Source organism: Rhineura floridana, chromosome 6, assembly GCF_030035675.1.
Source record: "Rhineura floridana isolate rRhiFlo1 chromosome 6, rRhiFlo1.hap2, whole genome shotgun sequence".
In the NCBI taxonomy this organism is placed as follows: domain Eukaryota; kingdom Metazoa; phylum Chordata; class Lepidosauria; order Squamata; family Rhineuridae; genus Rhineura; species Rhineura floridana.
Genome location: NC_084485.1, coordinates 75,164,820 through 75,183,955, shown reverse-complemented (window position 1 = coordinate 75,183,955; position 19,136 = coordinate 75,164,820). Strand labels below are relative to the sequence as shown.

The 19,136-nt window shown below is 41.6% G+C and overlaps 1 protein-coding gene across 2 annotated transcripts in view; it reads right to left on the bottom strand.

Annotated features, from left to right (window-relative positions):
* Window positions 1–554: 554 nt before the first annotated feature.
* RAB44 (RAB44, member RAS oncogene family) overlaps window positions 555–19,136 on the bottom strand; it is a 32,944-nt gene continuing 14,362 nt past the window's right edge. Inside the window, exons 7-12 of one of the 2 annotated variants that reach the window (XM_061630398.1) lie at window positions 16,874–18,036; window positions 14,367–14,448; window positions 11,324–11,438; window positions 6,591–6,692; window positions 3,250–3,326; window positions 555–1,717 (exon numbers count right to left, since the gene is read on the bottom strand). In XM_061630398.1, coding sequence (XP_061486382.1) covers window positions 1,630–1,717; window positions 3,250–3,326; window positions 6,591–6,692; window positions 11,324–11,438; window positions 14,367–14,448; window positions 16,874–18,036 — 1,627 coding nt within the window. In that variant the 3' untranslated portion in view covers window positions 555–1,629. Of the gene's footprint in view, window positions 1,718–3,249; window positions 3,327–6,110; window positions 6,387–6,590; window positions 6,693–11,323; window positions 11,439–14,366; window positions 14,449–16,873; window positions 18,037–19,136 lie in introns of those variants that run through there. The other variant, XM_061630399.1, reaches the window with a different exon arrangement.

The window sequence follows — 19,136 nt, the reverse complement described above, 5'->3', positions numbered from 1 at the left end:
CACCTCACTGGGGAAGGCATTGCACAAACAGAGAGCATACACTAAAAAGCCCTGTCGGGTCAATGCCAACTGGGCAGCCCTCGTTGTTTGTCTCCCTTCTTTCACTTTCATATAACTTGTAAGCTTTGCCATTACTGCATATTCATACATTTTCAATGTCTATCACTGTTGGTATTTGAGTCTTTTCCCAGCCACATCCTATTGAAGACAAGGCTAACATTCCCTATAGATTTGCCATACTATGATTATAAGTTTGTTCAAGGCATCACACAGTGCTTTGGCTTGTCTTGTTACTTGTGATATATAAATAGTTCAAGTTCCCCATAAACAAAATCCATTCCATTATGGACTGGATCATTGTCAAATGCCTTCTTTGAATGTATACTATAGCCAGTGACCTGACTGACAAAAGTTAGCACACGTGTGAAAACAATGAGACATTATAGATTTTTCAACAAATTTATAACTGAACCGATACTCTTATGACAATATCTGCTAGCAAAAGAGTCCACCAAATGCAAACTGATTACAATATGCATGGTAAAAATATTTAATACAGAGACAACATTCCAATATTAAGATCTTCTTTACAATCCAAATGAAACTATGGAGGGTCCAAAAATCTTATATAATAAATGGGGAGGGCTCTGTACTAAAACTTGTTAAATTTTATTTGGGGAAAGGCCAAGCTGTGTCTTTTGAATTATATACAGATCCCTGGGCAATTCAAGAAAGTGAATTGAATCAGTGTGGGTCCCTAACTAGAGGATCTTTGCAGATTATGTGCTGAACTGGGCACAGAAGAGAATGGTATGTTCTACAGCAGAAGAGTTAACCAGTGGACCACCAGATGTTGCCTGACTATAACTCCCACCATTCTTGACCATTGGCTGTGCTTGCTGGGGCTGATGGGAGTTGGAGTCCAACAACATCTAGTGGATCACAGGTTAACCATCCCAGCTCTAAAGAAGGGATCTTTAGGGAATTATGAAATGGGATTCCTGGGTCCTTGAATATTTCCAATAGTCCACAAAAGGTTGAACCATACACGTGATGGTTGGGAGTTAACAAATGTAGGCTTTCCCAACACTTTCCCAACAGCTATCATGCACCTAATGATTGTATGAGTACAGGAGCCATCCCCACCATTAGGCTACATGAGGAAGCCTCTAATGGCAGATTTTTGAAGTATAATTACAAGGCAGCAAAGTGCCCATTGTTTAAATTATCATTATCATCATCATCATTATTTTGCGGAGCCAACTTTTGGATGTTTTGGTTCAGACACCAAAAATGTTTGAGCCTTCTCTGTGGAAGCAGAAAGGAGAAATGCTTAGAGCAACTTGCTTGATATTGGGCAAGGGGAAATATTGGTATGAGCTAAACTAAGGTTTCTTCTCTGGCCAGCTGTCAAGATGTTTTACAATAGGGGTAGGGAACATTTCCCTCTCCAGATGTTGCTGAACTACAACTCTCATCTGCCCTAGCAAGAATGGTCAATGGCCAGGGAAGATGGAGTTGTAGTTCAGCAGCATCTGGAAGGCCCAAGGTTCCCCACATCTGGCTTACACAAGAACCTGCTTAGAGTCATTGGCTCTCAAAACTTCATTTTCATCTTTTGCCTTTTGGTTATGAGCAGCATCCTCTTTTCTTTTTAGGCGGCACTGGAAGCTCTAGAATCTTCTGTTTAAACTTATCTTCATGAGTTTTCAGCAACCTAGCACGATAAACATGGACAAAACATGTTCACTATTTTGCTCAAGTCTAGATTTTCAAAAGTGTTCAATACCATTTAAATAGGAGCTCTCACACTATGATCACACTTAATGCTAAACCATGGTTTATGTGGACAAGCCTCCATGAACCCAAGCAAAGCACCAGGCGGGCCTACTCCCCTTGTCCCATGCAGTTGGGAGAAGGACTTTTCCTGAGTTCAGTTTTGCTTTCAGTGAATCTCAGCTTTGCATTATGTATGTGCCAGGGATCCTGATTTACAACAAATTCTGGTCAATTGCTGAATAAGCCAACCTCAAGTCAAGTCATAGGTTATGAAGGTGAACATTTAACTAATCATTCTAACCAGTGGCAGAGTGTGAGACCAACACTTTGGTCCGGTTCATGGAGGCTCATCTATATAATGCTAAATCATGGTTTAGTGTTACATATGAACAAAGATACAATTTCAATCAGATTCAGGCAATCCTCAAAGAGTTTACTTAAATATGGAAGGGCTTCTTCATGTGTTATAAGATTCTGATCCAAAAGAAACTTCTATGTAGGAATGTAATGCACTACTCTGTGTAGAATGTTACACACTGGATGTGCTACATCTGGTACCTGGGAAAACAAATTTTCCCTAAGATGCTGCATCTATTGCTGTTGTAATTACTGTTTGGCTGGCTACACAAATGTGATAGGCATTTATTGATTATTGTCTGTGATGCTGTTCATGACAAACAAAAACACTTCCATCCCTCCACCATACCCATGATATTTGCTGCATTTCTGTTTGGAACTTATATTATTTTGCTGTTATCCTTTCCGAATCATCCATGTATGTAAGAACATTTTGAAGAAAAAAATTTATACTACTCTTATTAATTACGTTTCTACCCACCTTTCTTCTGAGGAGCTCATGGCAACATAAATGGTGCCCCCCATTTTATCCACCAAAGGTCCTGTGAGGTAGGCCGGGCTGAGAGGGTGTGAGTAGCACAAGTTCACCCAATGAGCTTCATAGATGACTGAGAGTTTGAACCTGGGTCTTCTCACTTGAATCACTACATCTGAGGACCCTTTATTATTTCCTAGTGGTATACTCTCTTGTGATGCCAAGCCAAAAATGCTTTTTAAAAAGCTGCTTGCCAACAGGTATTTTCCACACACACAGAGAAATACAAGATCCTAGTCCTATTTTGATAATGTTGAAACTAAAGTCCCTTACTCTAACTTGCAGCTATGAGCTTCCTATGTGTAGCTAGATCCTAAAATATGCATCATATTCCAGAGGCCATTTTCAGCAAAGCCTTAGTAAGGCTGTAATCCTATACAAACTTACCTGATAATAAGGTCCATTGTACTTAATGGGACTTACTTCTGAGTAGATATGCATAGATTTGCACTGTAATTTGCCCACTGCTAACTTCATATGAGAATTTCAGTTGCTGCATGGTTTTTTAATGAGACATGTATTTATTTTCTATATGTTGATGTCTGCAACCTAAAGAAGAACTGGGAGCAGTTACTCACCTGACTAATTTGACCATGGATTCACTCACATTATGACCTAAGGCCGCACTGCATTCATTAAATGAGAGTCCATACTCCTGGCACAAAAGCATATAAGAGCAAGACATAAACAATGCACATCCCTTAAAATATTGATAGTTGCTAAACATTATACTCAACTATGGAAACATAACTTCAGCCCTACTACCTCATCTGGAAGCTACACATTTGCACACTGACCATTATCAAACATCTCTATTCCTGCTTTAGGGCACAATCCAATTCACCTTTTCTCCAGGCTGGGGTGAGTTGGACGCTGCAGATTCTAGCAGCAGGGTTCCAGCTGTGCCAGCCTCTACCAGCAGTAGCCCTTTACCGTGGCTGAGCCGTGGCACCACCAGATACCTTCTGGCACCACTGGAGGTACACCAGGGACAGCCAGCCCAGCAGATGGAGGGCTGGTGGAATCCCCAAAAACAGGACATTCTGAGGGGCATGGTGGGGGAGAAGCTGTGGAGGGGGACTTATGTGAGATCCTCCTCTGGTTCAGAGCCCTCCTCCAGGTCCCACTCCACCTGAAAACTCCACCAGCCCAAAGGACGGCGGAGTAAAAAATTGTAATGGGCCTCTACGGGGCCCACTTACTCCCCAGGAGGTTGATTCATGGAGCTGGCACTTCCCGGCCAGCTTGTGTGCAGGGCTCCTGACAGAGCCAGTGTTCAGCCAGGCCAGTGGCTCCCAAGCAGGAGGAGGATCCCATGGAGCTTTCCGCCAGCCCCCCTTCTGCTGGCTCCCTGCCATTTGGATTGCTCTGCCCAAGAAGAAGGATGGACTAAATCAGAACTTGGTCTTTTGTGAGCCCTCTCTATAAGTGGGAAAACGTTCTTTTTGATAAGACCACTAAGAGCCTGTTTAACATCTTTGCAATACCCAAGGGAGCTAAATATCTCCGACCGTACACCTTGGCTTTGGGAGGACTAACTCATCACAGAGATCAAAGCTTTCACTGTGTCCATCCACCAACTCAATAGATCTGCCTTCTAGCTCCGTAACCTCCCCAAAATGCCCAGAGACTAAAGGTCATCTTAGTCATCAACACACTTCACTGCCCTTGCTCTCCACTGCCGCCCCCCAAGTAGTTTATATAGTAGCTGCTGGGGCTGGCTTAGACACACTGCTTCTGCCTGGTGCCTCACCCAAACTCATTTCTGGAATGCCAAGTTCACGGTCTGGTGGAACATTGGGATCATGCCCAGGAGAGTGGGTAAATTTCAGTGACTAGAGTGCCTTTTCCTCTACACCCTTTTTTGTCTTTTGACAATCTTCATTGAATTTTAATGAGGAAAAGTCCCAGCATATATAAGACTATGGACGAGAAGGGATGTAGCTAAGTGGGAGAGTGTCTGCTTTGCATGCAGAAGGTCCCGGGTCCAATCCTCAGTGTCTCCAAATAGGACTTGGAAAGGTTCCTGTCTGAAGTCCTTGGGAACGGCTCCCAATAGTTCAACCAATAGTCTGACTCGACATAAGGCAGCTTTCTATGGGGAAGGTCATACTATAGCTTAGTGGTGGTAGAGCATCTGCCTTGCATGCAAATGGTCTCAGGCTCTATCCTTGGTGATCCAGGTAGGACTGGAGAAAGCTCCTGCTTAAAACCCTGGAGAGCCACTGCCAGCCAGAGTAGAGAACACTTAGCAAGATGAACCAATGGTCTGACTCAGTATAAGGCAGCTTCCTATATTCCTATGAGAAAGGGATAATACAAGCAAACAGAAAAGAACCAGAATAGTACAACCTACGTTATTCCACGCTATCCACAGAAAAAGAGGTAAACTTTAATGTATGCTGATAACCTTTCTTCTAATAGAGGTTACATCCATATAATGGGAGGTTGTTTACACATCAAGGCCAGAATTTGACAATTTGAACAGTGCCCCATTGCTACATTCATCTTGTGCAGTATGCTTCTGAACAGCAGTTGCTGGAAACCACAGGAGGGGAGAGTGCTCTTGCGCTCAGGTCCTGCTTGCGGGCTTCCCACAGGCATCTGGTTGGCCACTGTGAGAACAGGATGCTGGACTGGATGGGCCATTAGCCTGATCCAGGAGGCTTTTCTTAAGTTCTTATGATTAAGAAAGTGAAACAAGAGGAGCTGTGAATGGTAGTATGCGCCAGCCTATCCCACTCCCTAGAGTCTTTATAAGATCTGAACAGGCTGGTTCATGACAGATACTTTTGGAGGTCACTGATTCATAGGGTCACCATAAGTCATAATTAACTTGAAGGCAAATAACAACAACAATTTATTTCCTGGTCAGTCCTCTGGAATTAGAGCCCCTTAAAGGAAATCAGGGAACGGTATGCACTGCAAAACAAACCCTCCAGATTTACTATGCTGTGCTAGATAAGGTAAAACATCATGCTGGCACCTTTATCTGTGAAATTGTTGTCTGCGGATACACAGCAGCAAAATTTGCCAAGGTAATTTGGTCAAAGGCTTAGGCTGCAAATGAGCTGTCGGGAGTGTGAGGAGTGCCCCAGTGACTGCAATAGTCAGATGTTGGGCAAAATACCAGTCCAGTCCACTTCTCACATAAAAGAAGCAAGACTCAGACAAAGGTGCATTGTCTAAAAGATATGAAAGGTAGCTGCCACCCATCCCAATGAGCCAGCCTGTACAGTGCTCCAGCATTGTCCATGGTGGCAAAGAGGGAATAAGCCTTCCAAACCCCTTGTGTTCACCTACACCAGTGCTGGCCAGAGCACCAGGATCTTCTGATGGGGTCCCAAGATTCCCATCTGCCATCTTAATGGCAATTCCCAGCACACACACAGAGCTAACCAAGTAAAATTCCACATGCACTGGTTTATTTCGGTTTTGTTTTTACTGTGAGCTTTTTTGCCCCAAAAATGTTGTTTTAGTCGGCTGCAAGTGCTAAATCAAGGAGCCAATTGCTTCTTGCAACTGAATGTGAGGTGCTGAGGATCACAAGCAGAGGAGTGCGATTAGCTCATGCCATGCTTGTAGGTTTCCAGTAGGCACTGTTGAGAACAGGATGCTGGACTAGATAGACCCTTGGTCTGCTCCAGCAGGGCTCTTCTTACATTCTGATCATCTTAAGCACAACTGGGTTTAGTTCAAAGAAGCAGAAAAGCAGCTGAAGAGAGAGAGAGTATTATGAGCACATGGTCACTTTCAGGTCATACATGAACACATATGTGCATTCTATTTTTCCTATGCAGCTAGTCACAAGCAACTTCAAAACCTGCACTTTATCGAATTAGTTATAATTTATTTTGACTTTGACTTGTTTTACCAAATTCACTGAAGAAGGAATTACAAAGATTAGACAAAAGCATACCTTAGCCAAGTATGCACCATCGACTACAGACACTCTTCTTTCTCCAATGCAGTCTGTTTTATTACCAAGCAGAAGGATGATAACTTCATTTCCTGCTCCTTCCTGTGGGGGGAAAAATAGATCTCCAAATATCAACTGAAACAAAAAAAATCTCATGTGACCCTAATGACAGCAACAAAGGACAGCCAGCTGTATTTCTACAGAAGCTACAAATAGGATAAAATGTGAAATAAGCCTCCCTAGTTCCTGACCATCAAAGAAACCAAAGTATATTTACTTACCTTGGAAATGCAAGAAGTCTGCTTCTATCTCTTTAACTCATTTTTACATCCATATGATGCCTGAGCTGCCATATCTCTTAGGATGGGCAAACTCTTTATCATATCTCAATAAACTTAACAATCTTCTGCAGGATGAGCATTACTGGTCCCATTTTACAGAAGGAGGATTCTAGCCCCCAAGTGACATCTCTGCAACCATGTTGCTTTTGTCAGTCAGCTCCATCTGCAGAAGCCTGGGTGCTAGTCAGGAAAGCAAAGGCAAAAGGAGATAGAAACACGGTCAGAACCCTAAATGCAATAATACAGCGACTAGTATGAAGGGAGAAAGAGAACTATTACAATAGTTACTGTAAAGAAATAGAAGAGAACAACAAAAAAAGGAAGAACAAGAGCCCTATTCCAAAAAATTAGAGAAATTACAGGGAAATTTAAACCAAGAGTAGGGATGTAGAGTAGTCAACAGGGGAACACACTGACTGACCAAGATGAAATAAAAGGAAGATGGAAGCAATACACTGAAGAACTCTATAAAAGAGATGCAAGGATGACAGGTTCATTCATGGAGGAACCATATGAAGAAGAACCAGAAATTTTAGAATGTGAGGTGAAAGCTGCTCTTAAAATACTTGGAAGAAACGAATCACCAGGAACAGATGGCATACCAATAGAGTTGCTACAAGTTACTGAGACTGAATCTGTCCCAATTTTGACAAAAATTTGTCAACAAATATGGAAAACTAAACAATGGCCCTCAGACTGGAAGCGTTCAATATATATCCCAATTCCAAAGGAAGGGGATCCCAGGGAATGCAGTAATTATTATTGAACTATTGCTTTAATATCCCATGCAAGTAAAGTAATGCTCAAGATTTTACAACAAAGGCTCTTACCATATATGGAGCAAGAAATGCCAGATGTCCAAGCTGGATTTAGAAAGGGAAGAGGTACCAGAGATCATATCGCAAACATACGTTGAATAATGGAACAGACCAAGGAATTTGAGAAGAAAATCATCCTGTGCTTTATAAACACACAAAGCCTTTGATTATGTAGATCATGAAAAACTATGGAATGCTTAAAAGCAATGGGGGTGCCACAGCATCTGATTGTCCTGATGCGCAACATATACTCTGGACAAGAAGCTAATGTAAGGACAGAATATGGAGAAACTGATTGGTTCCCAGTCGGAAAGGGTGGGAGACAGGGATGTATTTTATCACCCTATTTGTTTAATCTGTATGTGGAACATATTATACGGAAAGTGGGATTGAACCAAGATGAAGGAGGTGCGAAAACTGGAGGGAGAAATATCAATAATTTAAAATATGCAGATGATACCATACTACTAGCCAAAACTAATAATGATCTGAAACAAATGCTGCTGGAAGTTAAAGAGAAAAGCACAAAAGAAGGACTACAGCTGAACGTCAAGAAGACTAAAGTAATTACAACAGAAGAAAGTTTATGTAACTTTAAAGTTGACAATGAGGAACTTGTCAAGGATTATCAATTCCTTGGCATGGTCATTAACCAAAATGGAGACAATAGTCAAGAAATTAGAAGAAGGCTAGGACTAGGAAGGGCAGCTGTGAGAGAAAATATCCTCAAATGCAAAGATGTATCACTGAACAGTAAAGTCAGGATTATTCAGAGCATGATATTCCCGATCTTTATGTATGGGTGTGAAAGTTGGACAGTGAAAAAAGTGGATAAGAGAAAATCAACTAATTTGAAATGTAGTGTTGGAGGAGAGCTTTGTGGATACCATGGACCGCAAAAAAGACAAATAATTGGGTGTTAGAACAAATTAAACCAGAACTATCATTAGAAGCTAAAATGATGAAACTAACATTATCATACTTCGGAAACATGAGAAGACATGATTCACTAGAAAAGATAATGCTGGGAAAAACAGAAGGGAGTAGAAAAAGAGGAAGGCCAAACAAGAGATGGACTGATTCCATAAAGGAAGCCACAGACTTACAAGATCTGAACAGGGTGGTTTATAACAAATGCTGTTGGAGGTTGCTGATTCATAGGGTCGCCATAAGTTGTAATCGACTTGAAGGCACATAACAACAGCAAGAAATATCAATGTGATAATCTCACATGACACTTTTGTTCACACCCATGCAATTCCACAAAGCATGGAAATTGGGCCTAAATCAGCAAAATAAAAGAAGCCAAGCTATTGTGTCACATATGTGGACATAGACTTCAAATTTGAAAGCAACCTTATGATAAGTGCAGAAAGCCACTGGTGGTGTAATCCTAAAAATGAGGGGGGGGACACAAAACTGAAGGCAGTTGAACCACTTCATCCAGCACCAGCACACTGCCAGGCTCTTGCTGGCAAGGCAGAAGTAAAGATGGAGCAGTTCTCTTGTACTCTTCCATCCTTTTCCAGATTTTTTTTTCTCTTTAACAATTTGCCTCATTAACAATTTGGTAACAATGGGAGGGAAATTAATTTTACCAGTTCTAGGGCTGGCATACCTTTCTCCCTGATTTGGGGGCATGTGGGAGACTAGGAAGGCAATGGATCCTTTGGATCCACACCTTCTCCTGGTCTGCCCCGGTATGCCCCATTTTTGGCCCTTTCAACTGGAGAACTCAAGCATCAGCAGAGCAAGCGGAGATGAGGCATCTGACATTGGCCGGCCCTCTCGGAAGATAAATCTGTGTCTCTGCCCTGGGAGAGGGAGATTATTTTTTCCTGTACCCTGAGAGGCCTTTGAGGGCCCACAGGATCTCCGGGCCTGTAATATTTTTAAGACCTGAATCTAAAAATTCATTGCAATGTAATATTCATCATGCTAGGTGATATGGTATTTACATATAATCTTACTGCAAAATATTCATATATGTAGATTGGAGAATTGTCTCAGACAACTGATCTAAGCAGATGATGATGATGATTAATAAACCATTTTATCCTTGTATTTTATTTGTTTAGACAATTTATATACCACTTAATTACAGTAGTCTCCAAGTGGTGTGCAAGAAACTCAACACAATGAAAATAAAATTATAAAATCAGAAATCAGTTAAAAGGCCTGCTGGAATTTTAAAAAAAAGTTTTCTGCAGAAGACAGCAGGAGGCCTGTCTGACCTCAGCTTGAAGCGAGTTTCATAAAATTGGACTCACAGTACTGAACACACGGCTCCTGGTGGATATGAGCTACTCATCTGAGCCATGGGGGACCACCAACAGTGACTTCCCTGAAGACCTCAGTGATGATCGGGCAGGGATATAAAGGATCAGCGAGTTCTAGAGGTATCTTGGACTCCAGTTTTTAACTACACAGCCTTGTAAATTAATACAGGAGCCTTGCAGTGTTCACTGATAAAACTGAGGCTTGCTTTTGAAAACTAACATACTAGGACAAACATCCCCTGCATTGGCCCTGTGTTTTGAGGATGGATAATAGAGTTAGGCAACCAACCAATGTATGACGGTAATACCAGCTTCCTTTATTAGCCACTTGATGGGTACTGACAGAAGATGTTTCAGTGAGCTTCAAGTATCTAATGGTGTAGTGGTGTGATTTAGCTAATCACCACTAAAAATCAATGTAAATATATGGATTTATATAGTATAATTAGAATCTAGGATAGAAATGTAGACACTTTAGTATGATTTCTATCAAAAATCTCTTGGTGTCCTGATAGTAAAATTAAAAGGGGACTAAATCCTATAGGCACAACCGCAATTTCTACTTATTTCCATAAAAATGTAAATGTACTGCCTTTAAGTCGATTCTGACTTATGGACCCTATGAATAGGGTTTTCATGAGGCTGAGAGGCAGTGACTGGCCCAAGGTCACCCAGTGAGCTTCCGGGCTACGTGGGGATTCGAATCCTGGTCTCCCAGGTTGTAGTCCAATCACTACGCCACACTGGCTCTCCTATTTCCATAAACATACAAATTATTTAAAGACTGAAGACCCAAGAGAATGATGAGTGTATTCCAGATTTGTCTCCCTAACTACTTAAATAATCAGAAGGTATGGAATGTCCTGTCCTTAAATACACACGCAGTTCTAATCAGCACAGTCCCCCTTACTATTTTCATTAACAGTACAGTAGGCCTACGTATGCTGTCCAGCATCTGTACTGAAAAAAGTAGTACTGTACAGAGTTTGCAGTTTTGTTATTTCCATTACAAAGATGAGTCAGCAAATTGTCTCATGATCACACAACAGTCAGAGTGCACTGCTGTTAACCAGGTCTGTGACTGCAGCTGCACTGCAATAACACAGTACAGGTAAGGCTGCAGTCTTAAATACATTGACAAATGAATGCAGTGAGATTTATGTCTGAGTAAACATGCCCAGGGTTGCATTGTTAATATACCTATATGCAATACAGTCGTCAGCAATACAAACATTAAGTTCTAAATGGAAAAAAACTAAATCTAATCAGCAATGGAATACAGTTGCTATCCTTACTTGGATACAATTCAACCAGTACCGCACATCTGCAAAACTGCGTTCGGAGGTGATGTCGTACATCAACACCACTCCATCAGCCTTTCGGAAGAACTGCTTGGTGATACTGTGGTACCTGTCAGAAAAAATGTGGACTTTTTTCACAACATTCTTATCAGTCTTCCATAAATATGTGTGTGCATGCACAAGAAAAGTATATTGCCATTTCAAAGGACTCAGAATTATTTTATTCTATGTATTATGGGTCACAAAAAGTTCTGAAAGCAGTTTAGATTGCAAAATAGGGCAACAATCAAAACATTCTAAAATAACTTAATTTTAGGTATCTTTGCAATGCTTTACAAAGAAGTGAAATGGTGAAAAGAGGATCTGTGGGTTGCCAGTAAGGAACTGTGGATGTATTGTATTTAACATTTCATACTGTTCTATTCTCTCATGTACACAAATACAAACACAGCTTATCCACATGGGAGAATTTCTTCGTAGCAAATACACTGCTTTTACAATTGTAATAGATTTGCACCGTTCATACTTTGTGCTCAATGGCAGCTGCAAATCCGTTGTTTTCCATTCACACATGTAGGTGTTCCTCAGGGAAGGATTAGCGTCACTGTTTCCTTGTGGCCCTGCCCTCTAGTTTTATATTTTTACTCTGGTTGCTCAGTTACTGGGCATGCGCAAATATTTTTTATCTGGTCAGTATTTCGACTCCTTCCTGCCCCCACTGCTTCCTGAAGTCTGGCAGTTGAAAAGAAGTGGGATCATCTTTTTTTTTAAGTGCATTTTTTAAAAAAAGGAATTGGGTAAAAAGATAAAAATTGGAAACCAGGTGCAGAGAGAAGTGCCGCTGCTTAGTCTGCCTGGTGGCTGTTTACTTGGGCAGGAATGGAAGAAAGAAAGGAGGGCCGCAGCAAACTGTGAAGGGGGTAGGACAGAGCGGTCAGAAGTTGCTGGATAAACCACCAGAAACAAAATGGAGTTCATGGGTGAGTTAGTGGGCGGAGAAAGGAGAATAGCTGAAAGTGACAATTCACCCACCCACTTAAAAACATCGAAGCAAACCATTTTCAAAGATGCATGGAGCGATGTGGAGACATATTGTTCTAAACTTTTCGTATTATCAGCAGATTGAATTGGTACAGATTTACAGGGGGGAAACTGCATGAGAACTTCCTTTTGCTAGTAATGTAACATGAACAATGCGAATTAAAAGAAAATGTGAGTAACACCAAACACACAGTAAACCACCATGTAAATAAGCCCATATACACACAGTCTAATACAGCTACTTAAATGGTGTGCATGTCACAATGCACATAGGTAAACAGTAGACACATGTAGACCTACTCTTTACAGTAGGGGCCCACTTTTCGGCGGCCCACTTTTCAGCATTCTGCTAATACGGCAGCTTTCAATTAGAGTAAGGCCCCACTCATACAGCGCTTGTTCCGCTTTTATGGCATTTTTCGGACATTGGGCACCATTTTATTGACGGAGTTCCACTTTTAGGCGGGGGTCTGGAACGTAACCCGCCGTATGAGTGAGTCCCTACTGTATATGATACAATTACATTTATATAAAGTTAATCCCAATCTTAGAGTGAATTTACACAACCACTTAGCTCCATGATTACTACCTTCTTTTTTCCAGACAGATTGTACCATTACATGCATGGCCAACAGGTTGTCTGAATACCTTCTCTCTGAAGTACCACAAAATGTGGGCCTCTTCCCGCAACCCTTTTTCACATAGCAATGGCTACAGGTGCTGCCTTCCAATCCTGGCTGCCATACACAGAAACAGAGATGTGAAAGCTATGTGTTAAACTCTGCACAGGTCGGCAAATTACTGTTGCATATAGTCAGTCTGTGCTGAATTGTGCACATGGTTCCAGTTTTCATGGACATCAACATGGACTATGGCTGTAACATGGGAGGAAGATACTGGGATTCAGCATGCTACCATAAACCTTCTTAATGTGAGTTGGGCATCATGGGTACAAAAATCACGATTTCTGTTTGTGATGAATGATTCAAATAACCTGTTCAGCAGATTAACACTGCACTCTAGGTTGGTGGGAAAATAAACCATTGCTCTCTACAACAGTTGTGTGGATCACCCAATATCTTCCTTTGAAAAGAAGAATTTGTCTTCAAAGTGGCCATGTTCACATGTAACACTACATCAAACCATGGCTTAGCCCGAACATGCAGGCTCACAGGGAAGAAATCATAGCCACTATGCCCCTTCCCAGCACTTTCAGCATCATATCAAAGCCAAGGTATCATCCTGGTCTCATAATTAAGCTCTCCTCTTGAACCACAAATTGTAACCAAGTTTTTTTTCTTGGCTACAGCTCATAGTTAAAGAGGAGAGAACTTTATCATGAGTCTTGATTTGGGAGATACACTCAGCCACTCCACAGGCCATACCTCAAGTGATTTTTATCTTAGCTGGAATGTGCCCTTGAACTCTTATTATGCTTTTTGCTTGCCTGGATAGAGTATAGAGAGGTGTGTGAGAGCGTGTGTAGAAAGTAGTCTACTGTACAAAGGTAAAAGTTATACTTCTGCACCACCCACTTATGCTTCTAGTCCCACCCACTGGCATGTGGCCCTTGGAAGATTGCCTAGAGGGTAATGTGGCCCTAAGGGAGAAAAAAGTTCCCCACCCCTAGCTTACTGTGTCATGAGAACAAGACCATTATCTAGAGCAGAATTTTGCAGTTATAATGGTGTCAATGGAACAAACACTGTTCTTAATTACTAGCCAGCCATGCAGATCTTGGGCATCTCATTTTAGAAATATTTTTCTTCACTTTGTAACATAGCATGCTTTGATTATTGTATGTTTGTTCAGATTTATTTGTTTGTTTGTTTGTTTGTTTGTTTGTTTGTTTGTTTGATTGATTGATTGATTGATTGATTGATTGATTGATTGATATCCCACCCTTCCTCCCAGTAGGAGCTCAGGGCAGCAAATTCACAATCACCAAACCTTTCTTGTTTTTCTTTCCTTTTCTAGGTGCAGCACTTTACACTACCTTTCTTGGCCAGCCGTGTCCCAGAGCCGTAAAGCAAAGCACTTGTTATCCACAAAGAGGTTTTTGATCCGATAGTCCATTCCTAAGGGATACAATGGAGCCATTCACAGTTAAGTTCACTTCACACCTCAAAGTGCTTCAGAGAGCTGAAGAGTACAAGCTGAAGCTGTACTGATAAGAATAGGACATTGCACAGCTCTAGTGTTTTCCATCATTTAAGTTTACAGGGATTAATCAAATCAAGGGCAGCACGCCACTGACAAACTTGGTCAGTATTATTATCTAAATTTTGCAGGCATAAAACCTGACATGGAGTAATGGATTTGACTTTCCATTACTCTCCATGGAGTAATGTATTTGATGTTAGAAAGGAAAGAAAAGGAGAACAAAGTGAAAGACCCTGCTAAGAGAAAATGAGCTGGAAGTGTCGTAGTATATAGAGAAAATGCTTGCCCTGCATCTGTCCTGTAATTCTAAATTTCTACACAGCTCAGATAACGTTGTAGCTGCTGGAGCCTCCTTACACTAGAAAGGAACAGCTGTCATGAGAGAGATAGAAATATAAGAATAACCTTTTTTTAGGTAGCAGTAATGCAACAGGGATAGGAGGGAGTCACTCTACCCTTTCATCATTATGGGGCAAGCCCTATTTTCGTAGAACCAGTCACCTCCCCAAGTGCCACCACATTCAGTTGGAAACTGGAAGGGACTTGTCATTCAAACTGCATTGGAACTAGGGCTGGCGGGGGGATGTGGTTCAATTCACATAGTTTTGCAAATCTACCTAATTTGCAATTCCTGAAACAATATGCAAACCAAAAGGCAGCAATGTCTCAAAATTCACCCTTCTCTGAATTTTGCAGTGCAGTTCTCCAACCCAAAGTGAGAGTGTGCATAAAAATGCAGGTAGCAGTGAAAATAACTTACAAAAATGCATTCTATTAGGGGAACGTACTTGCAAAAATGTATATATTAGGCAACATTGCATTTAAAATGTGTATATTATGAGAATAAAATTCTGACAGTTTTTCATGAGTACTTTTTCCTTTAAAAACATCACAAACTGATGTGAAAATGTGGAAAGCTGAACTTAAGACTAGAAAAATGAGACACTGAAATTGATAGATTTCTTTATTCCTAAATAGAATGAGGATTCCTTGTGGCCATGGCTCCCTTGTGGAGAAATTTAGCTGATTGGGACTGGGGAGGGAGAGCATAGGAAGAGGAGAAAGAGGAGGTCCAACATCTAGAGTAGGCATGACTGGGCACCTGTCAAGGCCCAGACCCCTACAGGGGACCCTCTGTCACCCCAGAGCCTCCTGGTCCTGCTACCACTACTCCTTGCAGTCACAGCTTGCTCAACCACCTCTGCATGCAATGCATGCAATGACAGGAATGAGGAGACCAAGCAGCATCCTTCGTTTACTTTGCATTCTCCCTCTGCGTGGCTGTACAGAGGGAGAGGGCAAGGGAGCAGGTAGTGCGGACCACAGCAAGGAGGAGAAGGGCCCATTCAAGGAGGGGTAGCCTACTGAGGACATCCTACCCAAGGGCCATCAAGGGAAGTGTGTTCGTACCTCTACGATTGTTGGTATAGCTCAGTATATTTGTCACCTGACAAGAGGATTTGTGGGGAGGTTGTAACCCAGGTCAATTTTTAAAAGAAATGCCTTTCATTTATTTATTTATTTTCATTTTCTTACATGTATAACTGCCTTTCTTTCACCATGGAACCCAAGGTGGCGGACATGTTGTTCTGAGTCACCCACTTAGGCACTCACCAGACCCAGACTTTCTTAGCTTAAGCAAGGTGATGGCCTCGTGTGCCTTCAGAACATGCCTTAGGACCAATTATCTTGAATACGCAGGGGACAGTGACCTTTGATTATACAGATGTTTGTGGTAGGCTCACAAGAATCAGTTGTTCAGCTCACATTTGGTTCCTCTCATCCTAAAGCCATGCTCTTTCCTTCTAGTGAATGTGGTATTTTAAGAAAACCTTGCTTAATTATGGAGAAGTTCTGATTTGGAGCAATTTACAGCCTCTTTTGTGATATTTTTTCCAAAGGGAAAGCTTCCAGCAATATGACTACTACAGCAGCAAAGTTGTTATATGTGCTTGTCACCCAGTAGCTTAGTGCAGGTTTACAGAGGGAGCTCAATGTCACTGCCACTCCTTTCTGCAAGCAGGTTCAAGAGAAGCCTCATCATAGCAAAAATATAGGCCAAACTAGACATGTGCTTAGATACATAGGAGGCAACTATGTGTCTTTTTTCCCCTTTACCCAATTATGGGCATGGGGAGCTCAATTCTTCCTTCAAGTGCAGTGCATGGGAAGGGGAGGCTTACCTCTTTGCATACACCAAGATTGAAACAGAGATCGCTCCCACCTCCAGGGGTCTAACAGCCTTGGGGGGGGGGGGAGACTCCTAGCCCAGGGGATGGAGGGGCAATCCCCATTTATCCAGTGTCTCATATCATCTCCTAGCATAAGATGGATTCGTACCTACAGTTGCAGTCATATTTGCACCAAAGGAATCATCTTGTAATCGGTACAAAAAAGATGTTTTCCCAACATTGGAGTTTCCAACAAAGAGCACATTATACACATGGTCTGGATGCAGGCAAACAGCTGCAGTGCCTTTAGAAGTTTCTTTTGTGCCCATATCTTCTCTTTCCTCATCCATTTCTGGTCTGACTTCTTGGCTCTTCTTACCCCCAGGCATGTCAATCCATTCTTCTCTTTTGTCTTCTGAGAGTGGCATTTCTGTTCCCTCACTAGTTTGTGCCTGCATCTCCAATTCAGACATATTCTCTAATTGGCTGTTCTGCAAAAGTGAAATCTCTGGCTCACATCCTACATCCAATTTGAGAGCTATACTGGGTGGGGAAGGAGCAGATAGCATAACTTTCACTGGGGGGTGTCGGGATCCAGGAAACTTTCTCTCTGATCTTTTCCTTTCTGAAGATTGCTTTAGCACTCTCTGCTCAGAATCAGCAGATGGCCACTGAGTCTGGCTGATATCACTGCACTTTAAAACTTGCTTGTGAAGTTCAGGTTGGATTACCTGCTTTAAAATGAGACTGTCTCCTTGTATTGAGCCCTCCTTACTGGCTGGGCTTGCCACTTCTTTATAAACAGGAGATGGGACCTCAGGAACAAGAAGACTTCCTCCCTGTTTTGGCTCTGGAGTTTTGACTTCCATTCTTGGCTCAGAAATGTTTGCTTGCTTCATCTCCAGAAGACTGACCTGCACATGAGTTAGTCCTTCTTTAAGAAGAATATCTCCTTGTGATGTAGCCTGGCCAGTAAGAGTTTCAGAAATTTTCTTCCATGGATCAGAGTTTCCTGAGACAGCATCGTATGGAGGTATTTTTTCCTGCATTATATTTTGCTGAGAATTTCCATTCTGCCTAATTTGATCCAAAGGCATCTGTCCCTGAAAACCAAAGTAATCTATTGGTTGTTCATATGATTCAGACACCTTGCTCAGTGCTGCTATGGCATCATGAAGCTCTCTAAGTAAAGATGTTTGGCCCAAAGCCTCCTGGGGAAAGTATTGTTCTGCTTCGACAACAGAGTCTGCCCAAGGATCCTCTTCAATGGAGATCACTCTTGTTCTGGACTCTGAGTCAGCCTTGGTCATTGATGCCATGTCATCGGGTGCCCTATGGGGAAATGATGCATATGGTGGCAGTCATTTGGTACAAGAAAAAGAAAGATTTAAAAGGACACAAATCCTGCTGGAGAACATCAAGATCCCAAGGGCCAATGATATGTTAAGTTATCCATCAGCAAGAATGTAGAACTTCTCCTATATTTGTTGCTTATGCACAGTAAGAACTGAGTTCATCCCTTTCTAACATGCATTGTTTCATCTTTTTAATGCAGTGGGGGTTAAAAACAGTAATGTGTATAAAAAATCCAAAGGGAAACATGATGATAAACAAATGTAAAATAATGCAAATAGTCATTTAACCAGAAATGAGGTAAGAAGGGCATTTATTAAGCAGCTAAAGAAGACTGGGATTTTCAGGATCAAAGTTCATGCTGTCATAGAGCCAAAAAACTAACTCCAATCACAGTAGTAATGTGCCATTTTCTTTGAGGAACAGCTGTTTAGCCTGCAATCCTGTTCATACTTACCTAAGAATAAATCCCATTGAACACAGTGCGGACTCACTACTAAGTAAACATTTATAGGCGAAGACAGATATCACTAGACAGCATGTAAGTCTATAGCTGCAAACCTAAGCATACTTCCTAGGAAATAAATCCCACTGACTTTAGTGGGGCTTACTTCCAAGTAGATAAGCTTAGGAACAGGTTGCAAACTAATGTGGGAAAAGGCATAGTATTGCCAGCATGGATTTTTCACATTCCACAATGTTAAATGAAAATGCCATTCTGCTGCTTCCCATAAGCTCATTTCAAAACAAAACCTTACAAAACTCCTGAACTCAGAAACACTTGCTTAACAAGTTTTCATGGCAAGACGCAAAACAGTCAGAGAGTCAAGAGTTCAAAGTGTAAAACAAGAGAAAAAATCCAGACCCCTGTTGGACTTTCTTCTGTCAGTGTTAGGGTTGCCAGGCTCAGGGCCTGAGAGTGATCCTGTATCTTTAGGAGAAGAGAAAGTCAGCCAAGTGTAGGTGTTCTTGCAACACTGTAATGGGAAAAACCACAAGGTAGAATTTTCTGGGAATTTTCTGTGAAAAGTCCACCTTGTGGTTTTTCCCATTACAGTGTTGCAAGAACACCTGCACTT